We start from the raw sequence: 23,465 nt of genomic DNA on the forward strand, positions 1-23,465 counted from the left end.
ACGAGTAACCAAATGTTGTATCTATATAACTTGTACTAACGAGTAACCAAATGTTGTATCTATATAACTTGTACTAACGAGTAACCAAATGTTGTATCTATATAACTAAAGAGTAACCAAATGTTGTATCTATATAACTAAAGAGTAACCAAATGTTGTATCTATATAACTAAAGAGTAACCAAATGTTGTATCTATATAACTTGTACTAACGAGTAACCAAATGTTAAATCTATATAACTAAAGAGTAACCAAATGTTGTATCTATATAACTAAAGAGTAACCAAATGTTGTATCTATATAACTAAAGAGTAACCAAATGTTGTATCTATATAACTAAAGAGTAACCAAATGTTGTATCTATATAACTAAAGAGAAACCAAATGTTGTATCTATATAACTAAAGAGTAACCAAATGTTGTATCTATATAACTTGTACTAACAAGTAACCAAATGTTGTATCTATATAACTTGTACTAATGAGTAACCAAATGTTGTATCTATATAACTAAAGAGTAAAAAAATGTTGTATCTATATAACTAAAGAGTAACCAAATGTTGTATCTATATAACTAAAGAGTAAAAAAATGTTGTATCTATATAACTAAAGAGTAAAAAAATGTTGTATCTATATAACTAAAGAGTAACCAAATGTTGTATCTATATAACTAAAGAGTAACCAAATGTTGTATCTATATAACTAAAGAGTAACCAAATGTTGTATCTATATAACTTGTACTAACGAGTAACCAAATGTTGTATCTATATAACTTGTACTAACGAGTAACCAAATGTTGTATCTATATAACTAAAGAGTAACCAAATGTTGTATCTATATAACTAAAGAGTAACCAAATGTTGTATCTATATAACTAAAGAGTAAAAAAATGTTGTATCTATATAACTAAAGAGTAACCAAATGTTGTATCTATATAACTAAAGAGTAACCAAATGTTGTATCTATATAACTAAAGAGTAACCAAATGTTGTATCTATATAACTTGTACTAACGAGTAACCAAATGTTGTATCTATATAACTTGTACTAACAAGTAACCAAATGTTGTATCTATATAACTAAAGAGTAACCAAATGTTGTATATATATAACTAAAGAGTAACCAAATGTTGTATCTCTATAACTTGTTTGAAAGAGTTGTATAATGTTGTATCTATATAACTTGTTTGAAAGAGTTGTATAATGTTGTATCTATATAACTTGTTTGAAAGAGTTGTATAATGTTGTATCTATATAACTTGTACTAACGAGTAACCAAATGTTGTATCTCTATAACTTGTTTGAAAGAGTTGTATAATGTTGTATCTATATAACTTGTACTAACGAGTAACCAAATGTTGTATCTCTATAACTTGTTTGAAAGAGTTGTATAATGTTGTATCTCTATAACTTGTTTGAAAGAGTTGTATAATGTTGTATCTCTATAACTTGTTTGAAAGAGTTGTATAATGTTGTATCTCTATAACTTGTTTGAAAGAGTTGTATAATGTTGTACAGCTTGTTCTGAGTAAACTTTGCAAAAAGCCGAAAGCTTGACCTCCAATGGTGTGTTTGACGAGTATATTTGTTTGTCATTAAATAGTGTTTGATTATGCTCATTAAGTGTGTGCACTATTTTCAAATGCAGGAATGAATACAGTTGTGCATTGGCAAAAAAACTTTTAAACTTTCTTATGTCTGAGCTCAGAAAAACTACTTTCAAATTGTTTATAAAAACTTTTAGATTATATTATTATTTTTAAGACATTAAACAATCGATTGTAACAAATACCACATTTGAAAAGACTTTTTAAAGGGACTTGAGAAAAATGTAAAACTATAACAATCAAATTAATTTTGTATTACAATTCACAGTAATACAGAGCAAGAAAGTTTTTCTTATAGAACTTTCCACCCTTTGTCTTATTGTAAATTCATTATCCACAAAGAGAATTCTTTTTTTTTTTCAATCTCGGAACTCTTTTACGTGCGCTCTTTTTATTTAGAGAAATATTGGGGGGGGGGGTGTGATGAATAGATTGCCATCGAGGAGCATTGCTTTAAATGTACATTGCGTTTGTAGGGAGATAATAAAAAGTACTGTTGAACAAAGATTAACAGCAGACTGCTAAATGAACAATGCCTTAAAACCAAAAGAAATTGGTACACAACTTCATAGACATAGTTTTTGACCTGGTATGGTAGATCTATATGGCAAGTGATGAGGGAGTTGAACATAGATACAAACATTATCGATCTTATCAAAGCTCTAAATGAGAATAGCTCAGTAGTTCTGAACAACCAAATTGGTGAACGTTTTACGACATTCATAGGAGAGCGGCAAGGATGTATCATTGTTCTGGAACATATTCTGATAGAAACTCTAGAAGGACTTATTCTTAACTTGACTAAAAAACGTGTGGCCCATTTCCAATGTCAGGTTTGCAGATGGTATAGACCTTTTTGGAGAAAATGCAGACCAGTAACAATATCTTATTAGCGCAGCTGGTCTGTAAGTGCTGAAAAAAAGAAATACTAGTTTATGTAGCAGATTTGTTCTGTTATTGACACTATTTCGGAGTTCTTGGACGATTAAAATCCTATTTTAAAACAAAATATTAAATAAGCGGAAATCTGACATAGTCTTTAACTTAACACACTTGTTTAATACATTTGATAAAGATTAACTTTCAGCTACTAGATCTAAACCATAAACTGATACAAATGAAGTCAATTATCTCAGCATCTATTTGTCAAATGATATTATAAAGCAAAACCCTATAGGGGTGAATTTTCTTAATTTTCAGATTTAGAACTGTTAAACTATTTGGAAGATGACGTTTTAACTATTGTTAAAAAATTGAAATGCTCTCTATTCTGATTTCCAAATAAGGTTTGATGACCTGGCAATACCTCAGTGGATAATTAATCTATATGATGATATAGAATATTACAACAAGAACTGCTCGAACTAACGAAAAGCTTAAAGTACAATTTCAGAAAGTAACGAAAAGCTTAAAGCACAATTTCAGAAAGGATTATCAGCACTTCAAGTTTTAAAATTATTATCAGAATGTTTCTAATTGTTTTTCCATCTTTATATCCAATAGATAAATGTTTCAGCACTAAACGAACAAATTAAACATAATGAAAACCCAATAATGAACTTTTATTATGATATCAGCCCTCCAATAGGAGTTCATCTATTGTTTGGTGAATTTGAGTAATAAGCATTACTTTGCCTTGTTTTAATTTGAATTTCATTCATTAATATTTTGAAGGTACTGTTTCATAAATTTCATCTAATTGGGTAAGCAGGAAGTCTAGCTCAAACTGAAAACATGGCAGAGACGAAATGTAATGATCGTCCTCGTGGTTGAAGAACCACTCGCTTAAACTAATAAAGCAACAAGATTACAAAGAGAGTTTGTGTGATAACAAAGTAGAAAACACCAAACTGTGGGATTAATAAACATACTATACCGAGTTGATTTAGCATTTCATTTGAAGAATTAATTCCTTGTGATCTCAAAGGGAAATAATACACTACGTCACACGGCTTAGTTAGACTAGAAAATGCCTTCATCTATACGAGCCAGTTATCGAGTGTTCATAGACAGTTGTGCACCGAGTGAGTTCTTTCAGCATTTCATTTAAAGAATTAATTCCATATGACGTCAAAGGAAAAAAATTCCATTACGTCACAATGGGCTAGTACCAAAAAAATGTCTTTATTTACACGAGATATTTAACGACATTGGTGCACAGAGTTCTAATAGTATTTATTTAAGGAGGATTAAGCCGCTTTTTTTTTTTTGCGTTTTGTCTGTCAGTCTGTCTGTCCGTCATGTTAATATAAAAAAAATAACAAGTAAAAGCTATTGAAAATTTGATTAACCTTTAATTTTCGTTTCGAAACATCGCAATGAAGTATGAACGCAATAGATTTAAGTATATATAATAGATCGTTCCGAATGTTTGTATAAATAGTAAGAGAAAAAGAGAATTCCAAATAAATGTAATAACGTTAATTAAGTTTTTGGGATGGTCTTGTACAAAAATTAGATGTACCACAGCCTTGTGGAGAGATTTTCATACCATACTTTGGTGTTTGGAAGTTGTTTTCCTTAAAAATCCGAACATAATATCAACGATAATTAGATTTTGTAACATTTTAGCTAGAAAATTAAATGAACTGTAAGAGAGAACTGAGATTTTACATAAAAATAGAGTTAAAATATTTTTCATAAAAAATCCGGAACAACATTTTTTCGTAAATGCGAAGATTATTTGTTTTATTAATTAGAAGAGGAATTTCAAACTGTTATTTGACGTTAGTAGATTTTTCATATAAAATTCGGAAATTTTTCGCGACGATTTGTAAGAAAATGTAAGTAATGTAGGTCGATTTCTTTTCAAAACAAAATCCGGAACATCTTTATCGATTAAAAAACGTTTGTTATGTTTCAGCAAGAAAATTAAATGTAAAATAAGTCTAAAAGTGATTTTCAATAATCGTTTCTTGTAAATTACTTTCTTTGTTTTAAATCCTGAACAACCTATTGTCGATATTTTTGAAAGTTATTTAATGATGAAAAAAAAAGTTTAGTTAAAATCTTAGTTTAATTTATTTTTTAGTTACTAACTAAAAAGTTTAATTAAAATTTGTACAACTTTTCAACATGTGGTCATCTATGTTTTCAGGTCATCAAAAAAATGATGCAGTTAACAACTATTTAGACAGTCTGCATTTGAAGAAGGTAAAGTAAGATGCTGGTAGAAGTTATGGGAGTAAATATTTGCAACTGAAAGTAGCAGTATTCTAAAATGTTAAACATTTTTTTGCCAAAAGCTTCTATGCAATTTTATGAATGGGGTTGTTTCGAACTTTTGTGTGAGCCACATGGTAGTGTTTACTTTCTGTTTATTGTGGGAATTTGATTAGTGAGTTAGGTCAATATTTAGTGATTTTAATCAATTCACTTGCGGCAAACAATAGTTTTTTAACTGCAGGAACATCAAGTACACCCTTTTATAGTCATAAGACTTATTATTGAGATCTAAGTCTAAATCGACAGCTAAGCCTATATAAATCTAAAAGCATTAGGGTAACCAACTCTAGAAAAAAAAGATCCTTATCCACACCCTCTTTGACCATAAAGTAAATAGACTGTGTCCAACTGGTTTTAACAACTTGGTCAGCTAGACATTCACATGTAGGCCTAGTGTACTGTACGTGTGTAGTCGATGATACTACAAGAATACCCTGCATTTTTTTCATTACGCGTTATGCAATATAGTTGAATATAGTGTTTGCTTAATGTGGAGTGGTCAGACAAGGAAATAACACACTGGCGTGGCTAGTCAAGCATGTTCGTAGATATATCGTTACACTAAAATAGTTACACATCCTCCCTGCCCAGAAAGTAAATAGACGACTGATTTTAACAACATGGCCAGATAGACGTACACGTGTAGGCCTATATAGTGTAGGCCTACTAAGTGTGCAGTCCGTAATGACAAGACCACCCTTTTTTTCCCTTGCGCGGTTATGCAAGGGTGTAAGTTGTATTTTTAGTGGTCACACAAGAAAATAGCACATCTGCATGGTTAGTCAAGCATGTATTTTACACTATTAGTAGTTATACAGGTCAAATGTTTCTTAAAACTCAAATGATTTCGTTTCTATTTCTTTGGTTACTAGATTTGAAATTCTAAATGCATGTTATTTAATGAGATTTTAAACTTTACCGGTATAAGTAAGATTTTCCGTTCTATAATAAGTTAATATAATTTCTGTTTTTGAAAAGTACCATTCTTTTCTAAAGGTTTTAATTCAAGACAAAATACAAACACACATATTTATTTAGACATCTTTTTTTTTATTTTATTGTGCATAACGTTTATGTAAGAAACATATTCCTTAATAATAATGGATAAACATTCCTACATTGTTAAAAGAATAAGATCGAACCATAGGCATACTGTCGGATGATTATATCTATATAGGTCTAGTTCAATCCCCCCCCCCCCCCCAAAAAAAATAGTTATGAAAAGCTTAATTAATTTTCTTTAGTTTAGTTTAACTATATTTTGAGATTCATGATAAACTTTTAGTTTAACTACTTTATTTTAGTTGAAAGCTAGTTTTAGTTTAACTTTTAAAAGTTAGTTTATTTCCCATCACTAGTGATACTAAAATACAGAAGAAGGAGTTGTTGTATGTTAACATATTGTAACATTGCCTCCCTTACATTTACGAAATTGTTTTAGAATTGGTGTATTTTTATGAAAAAATCGCTTGCATAATTAATTTTATAATTTAAATGGGTTGCTTTTAGAAAACCAAAAGTAGCCGTTGCACCTAAACTTTGCAAGCCGCATCGCATGGTGAACTAATATTTTTCATTTCTCTTCTAGTTTTCGAGATCTGAGTGTGACCTCTTAAGGGGGCCGTTAAAAACCGTAAGCAGAGATGTGGTGATTGCTGCCATGAATACATGCGTGTAATTATCTCGTGACTCTAAACTATTTTGATAACATTCAAATTAATTTTATTGGAGTATAACATATGGATATATATAAGTAATGCAGAACTATGTACGCAATACTATAATATACTAGTTGTCAGTTTGGTTAGGAACCTCAAAGTACGACATAACATTCATAGTCAAAAGTCTTAATGAAAATATCTTCCTTTAGCTGTCTGTGTTCGGTTATAGCTTCCGGTCTGAATTTCTCTTTAAATGTGACCCACGTCCAGTTCAAAGCCTTGTAAATCTCACCAGACAAGTGATTGAAATAGTTTTGTCATGTATGGACCCAAGTTAGTTCCCCTGCTCTCTATCTGACACTGGCTTCTGATTACATCTTTCATGTCAACTGTTTGATGTTTTAACACCAACAACAAGACTTTGTACACAATATCTATCTATCTATCTATCTATCTATCTATCTATCTATCTATCTATCTATCTATCTATCTGTCTGTCTATCTATCTTTATTTCTGTCTGCCTATCTATCTATCTATCTATCTATCTATCTATCTATCTATCTATCTATCTATCTATCTATCTATCTATCTATCTGTCTGTCTATCTATCTTTATTTCTGTCTGCCTATCTATCTATCTATCTATCTATCTATCTATCTATCTATCTATCTATCTATCTATCTATCTATCTGTCTGTCTGTCTGTCTGTCTGTCTGTCTGTCTATTTATTTATCTACATTTCTGTCTATCTGTCTATCTAGCTATCTATATTTCTGTCTGCCTATCTATCTATCTATTTATCTATCTATCTATCTATCTATCTATCTGTCTGTCTGTCTGTCTGTCTGTCTATCTATCTATCTATCTATCTATCTATCTATCTATCTATCTATCTATCTATCTGATTATTCAGCGCTTTCTCCACCAGTCTCATCAGTTTATTTATCCATGGGTCCGTCCGTCCAATCACCTATCCGTCCGTCTGTCTATTTATTTATCTCTTATCGTTACCGTCTACTCACTATTATATTTGTCTGACTGATTATTTCGCGTTTTCTCAACTTATCTATAGACATTTAAAACCGTTAGTTAAAAGCCCAAACAAACTTAGAAATTTAAACATTCAAATACAACAATTGTAATTGAGGCAGTGTGGGTCAGTGCTAGAATCGGTGAATTGCCGGGTACTTTGTAGAGCAGGGTTTAGTGTTGTGTCATTAAGTATATTATACATATACACTTCCAACAGAGAAAATATTCCTTACTGTATTACCACTATGTTGTTCTTTATTCTTTATGCAAAATCTGATCCATATGAGAATGATCCCAGGATAGTCGGTTATGTTATAGTCTTCATCCAGTGTTAAATACAACTTCTGGCCACTTGGCTATTTTCTTATTACTAACTTGAAGTCTTTTCTGATGGCGATTTTTTTTCTAGCAAAAAACAAATTAATCTTCTTTTGACATCTTCGTCACTCCACAGTTTCCTGTGTTTTTGTTTTAAAAGGATGGAAGCCAACGTTATGTCAAAACAATATTCATCTCGGCTCCTTGTACACTCCCCTTGTACTTCCAATTTCATCGATGACAGAATTAGCTCCCCTGCTCTCTTGAAGATAATGTTCACGCAAAGACAAAGTTGGATCAAAAATAAAATATTAGTTTTTAGTATAAGCTTTTTTTTTCCTTTCAAAGTAGAGATATACAGAATTCATTCAATTGATTGAATAGATGGTATTTGGTGAGCGGAGAAACCTTGGTAGAGAAAATAAAACAAATATATTCTACTGTCTATTATTGAAAGACAATGCAGTTTTGTGTAATTAAAAAAAAGATATCCATAATAATTAGGACATGCTAAGATCATTTGTGACAGAGCTAACAGTATAACTCCATTGTAGACCACACATATACAATATATCGCATGATGTTTTGGCATCCTCCAATCCCAACCACGCCTCGGTTTGTTTGACTAGGCCAGTAATTACAGCAGAGAGTCTTGAACAAAGTGTACACTTCTTTGAAGCTCTCCTTGTATCCTAACATGTAATAATAATAATTACTGATATATAAATCATTGTGTAGGGTTTGTCTTACCGCGGAACTGTTTGAAAGAAGAAACAAAACTATTCGCATCTTCATCCACTCTCTAGCAAGTTTGTTTTGTCAGTAATAGACCTAGCTCTAAAAACGTAGCTAATTAAGAATAACTGATCTCCACATCCACAAACATTATTACACATACCAACCAAAACAAACATTATTACACATACCAACCAAAACAAACATTATTACACATACCAACCAAAACAAACATTATTACACATACCAACCAAAACAAACATTATTACAAATACCAACCAAAACAAACATTATTACACATACCAACCAAAACAAACATTATTACACATACCAACCAAAACAAACATTATTACACATACCAACCAAAACAAACATTATTACACATACCAACCAAAACAAACATTATTACACATACCAACCAAAACAAACATTATTACACATACCAACCAAAACAAACATTATTACACATACCAACCAAAACAAACATTATTACACATACCAACCAAAACAAACATTATTACACATACCAACCAAAACAAACATTATTACACATACCAACCAAAACAAACATTATTACACATACCAACCAAAACAAACATTATTACACATACCAACCAAAACAAAAATTATTACACATACCGACCAAAACAAACATTATTACACATACCAACCAAAACAAACATTATTACACATACCGACCAAAGCAAAAAAAAAATGACCAGCACACTGTCAATAGAGCTTTATTATCGAATGTGACACTATTTTGAACTTTTTATTTTTGCTGTAGAATAGAGGCTTACTTGTAGATCTAGATCACGTTCTTTTAAAAATGTTATTAACTGCGGCCTTAATATAATATTTCATACTGTTGTCATTTTCTTCTCTCTCTGTCTCTCTCTCTCTCTCACACACACACACACACACTTTCATACAGATCACTAGCGGATTCAGAGCTTTGGAGTGGGGGGGGGGGGGCGATTTTTTTCCAAACCCTAACCCTCACGCCGAGTAAACCCTAACCCTAAGCATAAACGTGCGTACAGCACGTATATATATATATATATATATATATATATATATATATATATATGAGAATAAAATAGAGCAGTGTTTCTCAACCATCATCGAAAAAATAAAAAAGTCATGTTGAGGCCTTCTCTTGCAAGCTTTGGGGTCTGGGGGAGCGCTGTAAGATTTCTACACTGCAGAAACGCAGTCTTCTGACATCTACAGCTCATTATTTATCAGTGGGATAGTGGGGCTAAGCCCCGACGCCAAAAGCGTTTTCTTGCATTCTTCACTGAAGAAACGCATTCTCCTGACATTTATAGCTCATTACTTATCAGTGGGGTTCGGGGCGAAGCCCCGACGCAAAAAGCATTTTCTTGCATTCATCACTGCATAAACACATTCTACCTACATCTACAGCTCATTATTTATCAGTGGAGTTCGGGGCTAAGCCCCGACGCAAAAAGAGTTTTCTTGCATTTTTTCACTGCAGAAACGCATCCTTCTGACATCTACAGCTCATTATTTATCAGTGGGGTTCGGGTCGAAGCCCAATCACGAAAAGCATTTTCTTGCATTCTTCACTGAAGAAACGCATTCTTCTGACCTAAAGCTCATTATTCATCCTATTATAAAGGACCTTTTGAAAAATGTTGAAAAATATTCTAATATAAATTTTTTCGCCCTTAATACATTGCAAATAAAACCGATTTGTTCCTTGAAAAGATAAGATACCCCACATCTTTAGATTAAGGCTTTAAGGATCGCGCCGAAAGAAAAATTATTCGATAAATAATATTCAATAAAATACAAGCATAAATTGTGAGTTATAGTCCCAAATTTATTTAACTAGAAAAATATCAGATTTAGTAAAGGTTGGAAAAAGGGGACTAGGAAAAAAATTATTTGGGTTTAGAACTCATCTCAATACTGAAAAATGTCGTTTGAATTAAAACTTTTCCAAAGCAAAGTTTTTCTTAAAATAATTAAGATAAATTCATGTGAAATTACATAAACTCTGTCTGGAAAGGGGAGGGGGCGATAGATTGAAAATGATTAATCCTCACTCCTTTTTATATTTTCTGCTAATGATTGCATTTGGCAATAAAGAATAGGGTTGGGGCGACTCGATATAAGAATTTAATTTTATAGCATGTATAAATTATATTAGTGAAAGATTTTTTTTATTTTGTAATTTCTTAACTATAATACAAAAAGAAAAACTATTGGTTTGTCCCATGGGGGGAAGGTGATTGCATGCATCGCCCCTCCCAACTGGTACAACCTTTTTTCATTTTATATTTAAGCCTACTAATGATAAAATTTGAGGTTAGAGTGTGGTGCGACATAATATACAATGGGTTCACGTAGTTTATATTATATACATATTCAACTAATTTTGTCCACATACAATGATTTCTCCATAAAAACAGGACCGCCCCCCCCCACTCAGAGGGCTAGAGTGGGGAGGGCAGTACATGCAATCGCCCTCCCCCCACCCCACCGAATCGTCAAAAATACCTGAAGGAGCGCGACAAAATATAAAACTTATATATTAATTCAACTAATTTTGTTCACAAACTATGATTGCATGCATCGCCCCCCCCCCCCCCTGGATCCGCCAGTGATACAGATGTTTCATTTTTTGTAAGAACACATTTGATAATCACACAGATCTAAGGATAATCCCTCACATTCGTGTTCACAATAATCTAAATCTAGAGGAGGATTAGATTTCAACCCTAGGTCTAGATTTGTGTAGAAATAAACATTCATTTAAAAAAAATGGTTGGAAAGAAAGTTAGGCAGCCCAAAAAAAAAAGGTGTTACTAAGTGCTTACAGCGGATAGAAATATAAAATTGTACTTGAAACATGTCAATGTCGGCTTTACAAACATATTGGATCGAAACTGTGGATCAAAAAATGTTTTGGGTAACTTAACCTCTGCCATTTCAATCATGAAAATGGGTTGGTGGTCCTATGTACCTGAAAAAAAATATTAGGTTAAATTGGGAGAATTAGTGATTAGCAGGGTCAAGAATTTTATATAGTAGATATAAATCTTATTTGATATCAGTAACATCTGACTAAAATAGTTAAGTTATCAATGACTGATGATTGATTAAAAGATTAAGATGAATTAAAAGAGTGAAACTACCAATGATTAACCAATCGATTGGACGACTAAGATAACAGAATTGAAATCACGTGAATATCTGCCTGAATGTTTGCCATGCCCATTGGTCTTCTAGTATTGATTTGTTACATAAATAATGTTTACATTTGATAATGTCTTGTATTATGACAATGATCTTCCTTTAGAACTAGAAAAAATGTGTATTAATGCACTTCTAAAAACGTTAAAACGAATTAACTTTTTTGTACCTCAAGCACAACTGTCATTTAATAAAGTATTACACAAATTTAGAATAGAATCTCTATTTCTATCTACATTGAATCTTTAGTTCTATCTACATTGAATCTCTATTTCTATCTACATTGAATCTCTAGTTCTAACTACATTGAGCCCAAAGTACTTTACAACTATGAAAAGATAAACTCCTAAAATTAAAAGATGTTTAAATTTAATTTAATAAAACTCCAAAGAGATTAGAAAAAAAAATGAATGCTGTTTTCATTTAGCTGAAAGCATTTTGAATCAATTTTGAAAATCGTAGTCTTGTATAATATTAAAGCCTAGTGTTTATATTATTGTTGAGGCAATCACTACGTATATAAGTATGTGCAAGTGTAATAGATATTTTAGTTTTCAATAGTTTGTATACATAGGTAAAAGTAACTACTGATTCTATAATCTATTATATAAAGCAGAATGTTTGGCGTATGTATGTATGTACGTCCCCGTACAGAAATAAAAACCGCTTGACCAATCTTGATAAAACTTGGCAGAAATGTTTCTTGGGTACCAACTTAGACCGTAGTGTATGATTTGTGGCCCTAAAAAAACTTAAGACCCTCAAAAAAAAAAGACCAACTCTATTACAGCTATAGTATTTCATGGATCTATGCCATGTTTACAATGTTGACACGAGAAAAGATCGAAAGGATTTAGATCTAGATCTAATTTTAAGAAATACACTTTGCGCAGATAGTTTTTTACATTGACACATGAAAATACAAAAAAGGTCCATTGATTTCATTATATAATAAACTTAATCTTCAAATTTGTGTTTCAAAATTATTTTTTACATACATTAGTTCCTTATATCTGTCACTACAGATTTCCTGACGAACATTCTTTTATTAGACAATACCGTAATGTTACACATCTTTCCATTCCTAGATCTAAAACTCTAAGATGATAAAACTTCTCTTCGCACAGATAGTTTTGTACTTTAATACATGAACATACTAATTATCGTCCATTAATTTCATATTTTGATCAAATTAACATTCAAATTTGGTTTTCTAAAGCATTTTTTAATACATTCGTTTACGAAAGCTGCGAAGCCATGTTAAGATAGGCCTAGATCTATATTCATTCATGAATCGCGTACTAAAAATTATTTCGTTTAATTGTTTACTTTATTATCCCATTCATTTAACAAATCGGGTAAACCCGTTTTTTAATTGTATTAATCTATCGCTCTTTTCGTTTTTAATAGATATGTATGTATCGGCTTCGGGTAAACCCATTTTTGCACAACTAATTTTATTTTTGTAGCGAAAGAGAAAAAACTTGAAAGGATCATTAGCTAAGTTTAACATACATCTAAATCTAATCCACTAGATTAGTAAACACAAACTTAGACCCGCAGGCCGCGGGTAATGTCAGGCTAGTAAATATTAGTTCTTTAATTTATTTCTGAAAGTATTTCTTGACTTTTCATTAATAAACACAACACAGACATTCATCTCTATTTCATTTATTCTAGGATTATTGTACACGAAATGTTTGAATTTACTAAGCTGATTTGTGAGCAAAATGTTTGTTTTGTCTCACGAACGTAAATCTAATAAACCTGGACAAGATTTCACTTTATCAAATAAGTCGTCGGTCGATTGTCTTTAGGCTTTTGTCAATCAATCGTAATGTTAAAAATTCAAGTCATTGACTCAAGAGATTACATGACCTATGACCTAGGAAATAAAATTTGAACAAAACATGATAATCTTATACGTAACGTTAGAATTAGGCCAATATTTAAAAAGAAAAATGGAATAAAACCTTTAAGAAAAAAACAACAACATGAATTCCACAAGGAGAATTCCACAATGACAACTAAATATCTCAATAGTGTATAATTTATTTCCCTTTTTATATAAAAAAATTAATTAATAATAATTGGTTGACTAATTGTTAAATATACAATTGATTCATGTTTTGTTAGATACAATAAAAAATGGTGTAAAGTTTCAACTTTATCCGAGAATGGGTGTGGGAGAAATAACATGTACAAATATCTAATGAGACGAAAACTCACATATTTAGTAGCATCTCTTAATACAGAAGGATTAATTTCCCTTTTTAGAATCAATCAAAATATTTAATAACCATTAATTAATTGTCTAATTGTTTATTTTGTTATGGAGTCATGTTATCTAAGATGCAATAAATAATTGTGGAAAATTTCAACTTAATGAGAATGAAAAGTGGGAGAAACAATCTGTACCAGACAGACAGGCGCCGATTCCCTACTGGACTTCATCGAAGGTACCAGACAGACAGCCAGGGGTAGTGGATATAAACTGTGTAAACAAAAATATTGAATATTAAATACCTCAAGAAAGAAGTCTAGAATCGTGCACAATTTATTTCAACTCTGTTTGTCTGCTGGAATCGTGCACAATTTATTTCAACTCTGTTTGTCGGCTGGAATCTTGTACACTTTATTTCAACTCTGTTGTCGGCTGGAATCTGTACACTTTATTTCAACTCTGTTTGTCGGCTGGAATCTTGTACACTTTATTTCAACTCTGTTGTCGGCTGGAATCTTGTACACTTTATTTCAACTCTGTCGGATGGAATCGTGTACACTTTATTTCAACTCTGTCTGTCGGCTGGAATCGTGTACACTTTATTTCAACTTTGTCTGTCGGCTGGAATCGTGCACACTTTATTTCAACTCTGTCGGCTGGAATCGTGCACAGTTTATTTCAACTCTGTCGGATGGAATCGTGTACACTTTATTTCAACTCTGTCTGTCGGCTGGAATCTTGTACACTTTATTTCAACTCTGTCTGTCGGCTGGAATCTTGTACACTTTATTTCAACTCTGTTGTCGGCTGGAATCTGTACACTTTATTTCAACTCTGTCGGCTGGAATCGTGCACACTTTATTTCAACTCTGTCGGCTGGAATCGTGCACACTTTATTTCAATTCTGTCGGATGGAATCGTGTACACTTTATTTCAACTCTGTCTGTCGGCTGGAATCGTGTACACTTTATTTCAACTTTGTCTGTCGGCTGGAATCGTGCACACTTTATTTCAACTCTGTCGGCTGGAATCGTGCACACTTTATTTCAACTCTGTCGGATGGAATCGTGTACACTTTATTTCAACTCTGTCTGTCGGCTGGAATCTTGTACACTTTATTTCAACTCTGTCTGTCGGCTGGAATCTTGTACACTTTATTTCAACTCTGTCTGTCGGCTGGAATCGTGCACACTTTATTTCTCCTGCTTCCCATTCTCCCACTTCCCATTCTAGGATCAGGTTGAAACTTTGCAGAATTATTCATTGCCGATGACAACACTTGAAACAATATTAATATAATTAACCAATTAGCTAATCAAGTAAATTGATTAATTTTGTATTGTATAGAAATGTACTAAACTGAGGGGAAAGAAGCCTTGTGTAGAGAATTCGGTACTTTGGTATATTTTTTTTTAAATTTTCTATTTTATTTGTTAAATAACTCAGTTACAGTTACGTGGTCCTGATATCGTGGAGTCTCAAGTTCTAACACCTTGGTAACAGCCTGGTCTCTAGATTAAAAGTATTTTGTTCATCGTACACATTGACTTAGCGTTGGAATGTTTCATTGTGTTCATGAATGTCACATGCGTGACGTGTGTATACCGAGAAAAACAAGTAAAATAGTTTTAAAAATACATTTAAAAGAAAACGCTTACATTGAGTAAAATTAAATCTGTAAGTTTGAAACAATCTTGTAATTAATTTGGTACAGATCTAGACCAGTGATACGCAACCTTCATCGGCCTACGGGCCATATTCAATTTTCAACACATGTGTCGCGAGCTACATCAACGAAAAGAAATAGAAATATATATATATATATATATATATATATATATATATATATATATATATATATATATATATATATATATATATATATATATATATATATATATATATATATATATAACCTTAGCTCGATAACTCATCACGTTTTCTTTCAATTAGGGGCGCTTAAAAAATGAAATTTCATTAGTGTAAACTAATAACTAAGCACTTTTAGACATTGGTTACGAACTCTTAATGACCTCTAGGGTGAGTTCTTCCGAATCGATTTTGTTTGTATAATGCGGTATGTGGAGATGGGGGTTATTAGGGTTGGTGTGAAGTCTAGATTCCAGATCTATGACATACACAATAAAAAAATGTCATGCGTTAAAAATGGACTGGATTCCGAATAGTGATTTTTCTTCTTTCGAACTGTTCCATGGGAGAAGCAAAACTGAAATGTGTAGTTTATTTTATCCATTCATTACATGAATTCGAACACTCGCTGTTTTTGTGGTCATTAAATCTTTATTTCGATATTTAATATGAAACTAGCACGCTGTATAATGTAATTTGTTAGTCAGGTTGTTGTTTTTGCCTATGTTACCAGGATGACTTTACCTCTTCCTAGAGTTAAGACTATATTTTTTGGTTGGCTAAGTCTATACTAATGAGCCCGGCAATATTTATTCTGTTTTTGGAGCTGATCTATTTGATTCATAACCAAGTTGTTTGATTCCATAAAAAAAAAAAAAAAAATTAATAGGGCGTTTGTATTAAATTTAGATTTTCTTACCAAACTTTATTTCAAATAGCCAGTTTTGGACATCAATGTTAATGATCTTATATTATATTTGTTTGTTTGTTGTTTTTTTTAAAGAGAGAATAAATAGGCAAAAGTGTGGAGTGAGCTTGATACATTCAATGAAGTTAAATGCCTAGATCTAGACCTTCTAGATAGATCTAGATTTATATAGAGAGAATATAGAGGATTCAGTTATTTAGGCAAAATGGCCATCTTAGCCTGTACTTTACTACAAAAGATCATCTGTATTAAAAGTTTATTAAATTAATAAACAAAAAACACAAACATTGAACACACATCTAATAATGCAAACATAAAATAAGTCTAAAAGTCAGTGTAGAAGTCACAGTCCCAGTGACCTAATTTTGGTAGAATAAGTGTGTTCAATTTTTTTTCTTTGTATTTATGCATAATTTGAAAACATCTGTATGATTTCATGTGAGGGCCTATGCCTGGGGATCTTAAAATATAGTTAATATTAGTATAGAATTAAAATCTGAGTTTATTGATGCCAAAATATATAGACTGTCTGAAATAAATTATGATGTCTGGGATCAAATAATGTGTGTCAAATTTGTTTGAATTAAATGAAAACACATGGCCTCTTTGACCTTTAATATAAAAACAAATATAGGTTAGGGTTACAAATATAAGTAGTCATCCTTATTCTCCTTAAACTATAGAAGATTTTGATACTTCATTTTCGGTTCTATGTCAAACCATTGTCAAATAATGCGCTGTCAAAATCAAACTTTGAAATTTTGGCCTATAGATGTTCGAATAGCATAAACTACTCTATAAATAAGGGCTTCAATAATTCACAGGTACAAATATATGTATAGAGGGGGGGGGGTGTCATTACAATGCTGGCCGTCCCAGTATGATCCAAAGAAGGGCAATCCGTGATTAACAGTGTGCCTTATCAAATTACTGCCCTTTTCATTCAGGGATAAGAAAGGGCGGACCAAAAGTTTGTGGATGGGGATGAAGGCTTTCCATTGAAAGATGCCAAAAATAATTTTAGGATGTCATTGTAATGCTGGCTGTTCCACTGAATAGTAAAAATTAAAACACATTTTAAAAGATTCAGGTCAAATTAACCAGAAATGCGTTATCATTATGCGCTTCTGGAATTTAAGGGCCTAAGAAGGTGTGCGCGCCGTTTTGGCGCAGCCGTTTTTTGGTCGTTTTGGGGCTAGAGGTTCTGACGTTAATTCATAAGCAAATCATTTTATATTAAACTTCTATTCTTCATTATACTATTTTAGAGTATATAAAGTATACATTCCACCCCCCTCCGAAAAAGAACAAGTTTTAATAATTTTGACTTTTTCATGAATGCAAATTTCGAAAAGTGGATGGTTGCAAGGTCGAGTGATATGTGTTCTAGACAAGTCTCAATGGTCCCGTGTTCGAATCCTGCCCTACAAAATCCACCGTTTGGGCTAGGATGTAATAAATGTATTTATGAGGGAACATGAGAAACATGTACAACTATCAAAGGTCAGATTCCTGCCTGAGATTCACATGTTTCCCCCACTCCCATGGAATATTGGTTCCGTTCAAACCTGTCTATTCACTGCACTTTATTAAGGAAGCCCAGCGACTGGTAGAAAAATAGATCAATGTGTGAACCACATTCTTAAAAGGTTGAGGGTCAAATTACGCATATGGAATTAAGTGCCTGTATTTTTATTTTATTGTATTTGTGGAAAAAAGGGGGGAGTGTTAATTTTACTACTGTAAATATATTTTAAAGATATAAGCCTGTAGTAACTTGTCAATACAAAAATTGACATTTTAGACGTAACTTAAATGCATTCAATAGATTCTCTTTATAGCAGACTTTCTGTTGACTATTATCGTAAGATTTGTCTGGGGGGGGGGGGCACACAAAATGTGTTCAACTTCGACTCTTACTGCAGCGTTAAGTATCTGGATTTGTTAACCACGTTCTTCTTTATAATTTGAGAGTGCCAAGTATTATTATCATTATTACTCACTATATGTACTGAGCCAATATCATGATCATGAATTACAAACCAGGACGAGATGCGATCCGTAGACTTTAAAACACGAACCTGATGACCAGATTGCACTTGACCTATCAGAACTTCAGATGAATCCAATAGATATCTTCTAAAGATATTATAAATCGATAAACCAGACACGCCCACGCGGAAGCACAAACACTGTCGTACGTTACACAAATTATTCTCTGGTGTCTGTTAATAATTCAGTAATAGAGTGTAAAACAATATGCTGAAAAAAGTAAAATAAAAATAATATGAACATAGGTATGTTATTTAGAAGAAATAAGCTATTTACTAGACACTTTGAGACAGTATCAGGCTTCTGCTGGATATCAAAAAGTACTGTCCAGTGCAACAATAGTAACATATGAACGTTACACGCCTTATTTAGCATTTTGTAGATTTAATATTATATCTCAAAAATGTGGAAGTGAAAATAAAGTAAGGTACCCTTTTTAGACTTTGGGATCTACAACATATAATTAACGTATTTTCTGCTTATTACTTTTTTATATAGTCTATTATAATACTTTCTTTTAAACAGTCAATGCTATGAAATATTTCATTCTAATAGTCTCTGTTGAGTTGTTCGTTTACTATCTTCTTTAACAAGTTTAACAAGAGAAACAAACTTAACAATTATTTACAAAAATGAGAGAAATATGGTTAAAGGGAAGACTACTCATACATTTCTAACGAGGATAGGACGCAAACAACGGTATTCAGTAATAATTAATGGAACTTGGTGAGACCTATAACATAGAAAGCTAGTTTCTCCCACACCCTAGACAGACAGTAACGGACAAAATTAACACATACGTATGAAGCATGCTCAAGATTTAGTTTAGAATTTTAGAGCAAAAAATGTTCTATTGATATTTCTTTCCTCCCAGTCTGTCACGCTTAGATCTTCAAAACTCAAAGCCTGTTCGACAATTAGAGCTCTTAATAAATAAATAAATATATAAATAATAATAAATATATAAATATATATTTATATATATATGGATGGATGCATGTGTGTGTTCATAGCCTGTGCAGATAGTCAAACCATAGTTTGCTTAAAAAATTAAAATATTTTGGCATTGATGGTCCATTGCATCAGTGGATTAACGATTTTCTGATAGGAAGAGAACAAACTGTAATAATAAATGGCTCTAAATCAACACTAATAACAATAAACTCAGGTGTACCTCAAGGAACAGTCTTAGGTCCACTACTATTTTTTATTTACATGATTTAGCAAATAGCATTAGTTCAGGAACAAAAGTCAGATTATTTGTAGACGATTGCATAATATATAGAAAAATAAAAACAACACAAGATACAGAAATTTTACAAAGAGAATTAGATGAATTACAGAAATGACAATCAAATTGGAGCATGTCTTTCCACCCAGAAAAATGTCAGTTATTAAGAGTAACAAAAAAACTAAAACAAACTAATTCCACTTATCTTATTCATGGCAAACCAGTAAGACAAACTAAAATCGCAAAATACCTAGGTGTTATAATAAATGAAAAACTGACATGGAATCCCCATAATGATGAATCTAACAAAAAATCAAAAAAGCATTAGGGTTTATTAAAAGAAATTTCTATAAATCAAATAAGAACATAAAACTAAAATATTATTTAACCTTGGTTAGGCCAATGATAGAATATGCATCCTCCATTTGGGATCCCTCAACTCAAGAAAACATTAAGAAACTGGAACAGACACAAAATAGAGCTGTGAGATTCATAACAAACGAATTTAGTAAAATCCCTAAATTTAGAAAGCATTCAGGATAGAAGACTTAAAAGTAAAGTAGCAATATATTTATATAATTCTCTTCTTCGCTCAAGAGTTTGGACGAGATGAAGAAGTAAAGGAAAGATCACTCTTTTATTTCTGCGGATAGAATTATTCCACGAATTTTACGAGCCTTGCATGTAGCAAAGTCATACAGTATATCATAAAAATTATATTTCTTACATAGATCACGCTCAATAGCAAGAATGAACAAATGTTTCAATCTATCTACGAGAATTGTTGAACTAAAGTAATTCTTCATTAGTTTCAGGCGTGAGAAACTTCTTTCACCAGATTCCAAAATTACGAGATAATGCCGTTTTTTTTATCGCGCTTAGGATTGGCATTTTCCTTTTTGAATGACACCCAAAATGACAATTTTTGTGTAAATATTTCAGGAGATTTGTATGAGTTTTCTAAAGATTTTAATAATTACCGGATATTTTCAGGACATTTTAGTATGTTTTGCAATTTCAAGAGATTTTCAGGAGCTCCTGGTAAATTGACAGGAGGCCGTGGGAAATCTGTTATAAGTTATACAATGGTTTAATTTAATAATTTATACACCTAGAATTAGCTCGGGTCCTATGAAGGTGCGGGGCCCACTGCGGTCGCTTAAGTGCGGAGCCCACTGCAGTCACCTAAGGCCGGCCCGTCAAAATAGCGGCGTATGCTATGCCGCCGGTCGACTAGTTATACATAAAACACTAAACCATAATCTTCAAATGCAAAAACAATATTTAATCAAATACTCAGAAAGACACAAATGCATAAATAAATGCATATTTTTTATTTCATATGCTAGGAGAAATTTGTACAAATGCTCCTTTTCCCCTAGTGCTATTAGAGCATGGACGAGAGCCTGGAGCTAGCCAGGAAAACCAGTGAATTTAGATCATTGGTTAATATGAATGACTAAATGCTTGACGCGTAGAACGTAATCATCTTCTTATTTCAAGTAACGTCTGTATCATATAAGATAAGAAGATAAGATTATTTTAAACATTTTATTCTTTCTCTTTGTTTCAGACAATGTTTGCTAGTTCGAGTCTAGTGCTTCTAAATTACACTTTTCTTTTACTTTCTGCTGTACTCATCAATGTGCATGAAAAGTGTATGTGTGTTACATCAAATCAAGTCTTCACCAATGAAATAAGTACTAAGGCTTTAGATGTGATACATTTAATAGCAGCTGCACGTGTTAGTGAAATAAATATCAAAAAGACAATCACTAGCAACACGTCCGTACTGTCATTAGCTATGGAGTATAATAATCCAGGAATAGACCATGTCTCTGTTCAATTCAAAGTAAGATCTAGAAATAATAAACATACACTGAATCTAGTAGCTTGTTTAAGAACAACGTACCAAAGTGTCTGGAAGAACGCATTAGGACATCATCTTCTACACAAACCTGACACGTTCGCTAAACATTATGTCAGTCAGAGTAATGGATTACAAATGAGGTGGAAAAGAAAAATGTGTCCTCGAAATAAATGGAGAGAAAAAAGAAAATTGTCCAGGAGGTTAAATGAAAGAAATGTCACGATAGAAAGGCCAGTTCGCTATAGCTGCCTATTTCATCGGAGGCCGGAGAGAGAAAATAGCTTGATGGAAAGGAGAGGTACAGGATATGAAAAGTACACCACTAACCTAATTATCGGAGCTAACGAAGCAAACACTAGGCGCCTTCAGGGAGTTAACAAAACCCAAGAATTTACTTCTGTCGAAAATGAAGATAACAGTACACTAGGGTCTAATGGAGTTAGAGAAACAGATGAATCTTCCTTGCCTTTAAACTTCACCAGTGGTTGGATAGTTACACATTGTTTGGTGGAGAAATCGTTTGTTAAAGAGCTCAAGGATTACATCACTTTCCCCATGCGCATAGCAAGTAAATTTCTAAAGTTTTATTCAGAACTTGACTGTGCGAAAAGATTTACTTTTATTGATAATAAATGGGTAATGTGTATTAAAGACGCTTTTTTATTACGAAAAGATTTCTCCTTTAAATATAGCTACCATATTCTATCAAATACTATTCTTTTACATGTAAGAAATTGCCGAAAATTTCTTTCAAAATTATTAGTTCATAATTTGAGACGAGGTTGTGTGTATGATTATCAATCAGAGAAACTGGACAAACAATGTATCCAACAAGCTCAGGTTTCTCGAGGACATTTGTTGAAAGTGATACTGACATTATCTGCATCAACATCCAATCGTTATGTAGAAAAGACGTTCCCTTTAGTTCAGATACTACAAATGACATCGCTTGTCCTCTCTGCCCAAAACTCTTTAACTAGAAACAAGAGACCCGTCCAAAAGCTCAATCGATGTCCTTGTTTTAGTCCAAACTATGTTTCAAGCAAGCACATGGCTGAAAACACTTTCTCGGAAAGTAATGGCCTAAAACATATGAAGGGTAGAACAGTTAGAAAGCGTTTATTTACTTTTGAAGAAAGACAGCAAAAAAAGAATGCCTCTAGAAATAATTTCTCCACATTGGATGACACTCGTAGACAGCAAATAATGCATTTATTGAGAGACCACATAGGTGCTAATCACTCTGTTGTTCAACAAATAGAAGCCCTTCTATTATCAAAGAGCAAGTCAGAACTTGGACCCTCAAGCAATAATCAAAGTAATGAGCACATGAGATACAGACGTAGCCAAGAACCAATCCAACGTAATGAGCACATGAGATACAGACGTAGCCAAGAACCAATCCAACGTAATGAGCACATGAGATACAGACGTAGCCAAGAACCAATCCAACGTAATGAGCACATGAGATACAGACGTAGCCAAGAACCAATCCAACGTAATGAGCACATGAGATACAGTCGTAGCCAAGAACCAATCCAAAGTAATGAGCACATGAGATACAGACGTAGCCAAGAACCAATCCAAGTCCACGTCATTGTACTTCTTCCTTTCACACAGAACCGTCCCTTCAACAAGGCCAGAGTATTTGGAGCAATAGAGTTGGCTATACAAAAGGTAGGTAATATGCAGTGCTATGTACACTCAAATA

At 32.4% G+C, this 23,465-nt stretch overlaps 1 protein-coding gene across 1 annotated transcript in view; it reads left to right on the forward strand.

The window, feature by feature from the left end:
• Positions 1–23,465, forward strand: part of LOC106061632 (atrial natriuretic peptide receptor 1-like) — a 637,794-nt gene that overhangs the window by 79,652 nt on the left and 534,677 nt on the right. Inside the window, exons 2-3 of the mRNA XM_056017419.1 lie at positions 4,700–4,755; positions 21,458–23,431. Coding sequence (XP_055873394.1) covers positions 21,461–23,431 — 1,971 coding nt within the window. The 5' untranslated portion in view covers positions 4,700–4,755; positions 21,458–21,460. The remainder of the gene's footprint in view (positions 1–4,699; positions 4,756–21,457; positions 23,432–23,465) is intronic.

The sequence above is a fragment of the Biomphalaria glabrata genome, chromosome 18, assembly GCF_947242115.1.
Source record: "Biomphalaria glabrata chromosome 18, xgBioGlab47.1, whole genome shotgun sequence".
Classification (NCBI taxonomy): domain Eukaryota; kingdom Metazoa; phylum Mollusca; class Gastropoda; family Planorbidae; genus Biomphalaria; species Biomphalaria glabrata.